Source organism: Myotis brandtii, unplaced genomic scaffold (assembly GCF_000412655.1).
Source record: "Myotis brandtii unplaced genomic scaffold, ASM41265v1 scaffold668, whole genome shotgun sequence".
Taxonomy (NCBI): Eukaryota; Metazoa; Chordata; class Mammalia; order Chiroptera; family Vespertilionidae; genus Myotis; species Myotis brandtii.
Window position 1 is genome coordinate 472,807 of NW_005370597.1, and position 1,299 is coordinate 474,105.

Here is a 1,299-nt window from a genome sequence, read left to right on the forward strand (position 1 = left end):
CGGCCCGACCGGGAGCCGCCTCCGCCTCCACCGGAGTGGATATCCTCCTTGGGGACGGCCTTTTTCACCTCCACGCGATGGCCCTGGATCGGATGGAACTTGACCACTGCGGCCTTGTCTGCCGCGTCGTGATTCTGGAAATACACGAAGCCGAAGCCACGCTTCTTGCCGGACTGCTTGTCGGCAATAATCTCGGCTTTCTCTACGGTGCCAAACTGCGAGAAGTGCTCGATGAGGTCGCCTTCGGCCACGTCTCCTTTAAGGCCACCGACAAAGAGCTTCTTAACCTTGGCGTGGGCACCGGGCCGCGCCGAATCCTCCCGGGACACCGCCCGCTTCAGCTCCACCGTGTTGCCGTCTACGGCATGGGGAGAGGCGGCCATGGCGGCATCGGCCTCCTCCACGTTGGAGTAGGTCACGAAGCCGAAGCCACGGGAGCGCTTGGTCTGGGGGTTCACCACCACCACGCAGTCCGTCAGGGTCCCAAAGGCCTCAAAGTGGCCCCGCAGGCCCGACTCACTCGTCTGCACGTTGAGGCCGCCGATGAACAGCTTACACAACTGGGAATTCTCCATCTCCAAGGCCCGGGCCTTCCCCCCGCCCTGCGAGCTCCGAGGTTTCGCCGTCGCCGTTATCGTTGGCTAAGGCCTCTTCACAGATCGGGCCCAGCCGTTGCTGGAGCCGCCACCGCCGACCACCGACGGGGAAGGGAAGGAGGGAAGGAGGGGAGGGAAGGAGGAAAAAAGGAAGGGGGAGGGAAGGGGAGAGATGCCGGCTAGAGGGCGAGCCTAGGAGACTGGAAGACAACCAAGGCCGCAGCTACCGCCACCTCCGATCCCCTATCAAGGCACCACACAAAGAGGCCGCTGAACGCGCGCGCACCCTCCCCGAGACGTGCGTCACCAGCGACGTACGGCAGCCCAGGGCTACCCGCCAATCCCCGCCTTGTTCTCCTTAGTCCCGCCTACCGCGCCGCAGCGCCGCTCTTGATCACAGACTCCCCGCCCTCCGCGGTCTAATCAAGCTCACGGCCTGCTCCGTTCCTGCCTTGCCTCTACCGTCCCGCTTTTACTCCCGAGCTTTCCAGTGTGCCCTGACGAGAGACTACCCCTGCACTGCCCGCACCTCCGCGATTCATTTGCCCCCAGCACCGCGGCTGTTCCCAGTGATTTTACCCCTCCCCTTGCCGTGTCCCCTCACCCAACTCCGCAGTGGCGTTCGCGCCAGCCCCTTGAGAGACATGTCAATTCAGCCAATCACCGCGATCCGCTCGCACCCACTTCCGTTTTCTGCCGCCGC

General features: G+C 64.1%; 1 protein-coding gene across 1 annotated transcript in view; it reads right to left on the reverse strand.

Annotated features, from left to right (window-relative positions):
- Positions 1-1,144, reverse strand: part of HNRNPA0 (heterogeneous nuclear ribonucleoprotein A0) — a 1,994-nt gene extending 850 nt beyond the window's left edge. Inside the window, exon 1 of the mRNA XM_005881111.2 lies at positions 5-1,144. Coding sequence (XP_005881173.1) covers positions 5-575 — 571 coding nt within the window. The 5' untranslated portion in view covers positions 576-1,144. The remainder of the gene's footprint in view (positions 1-4) is intronic.
- Positions 1,145-1,299: the final 155 nt, after the last annotated feature.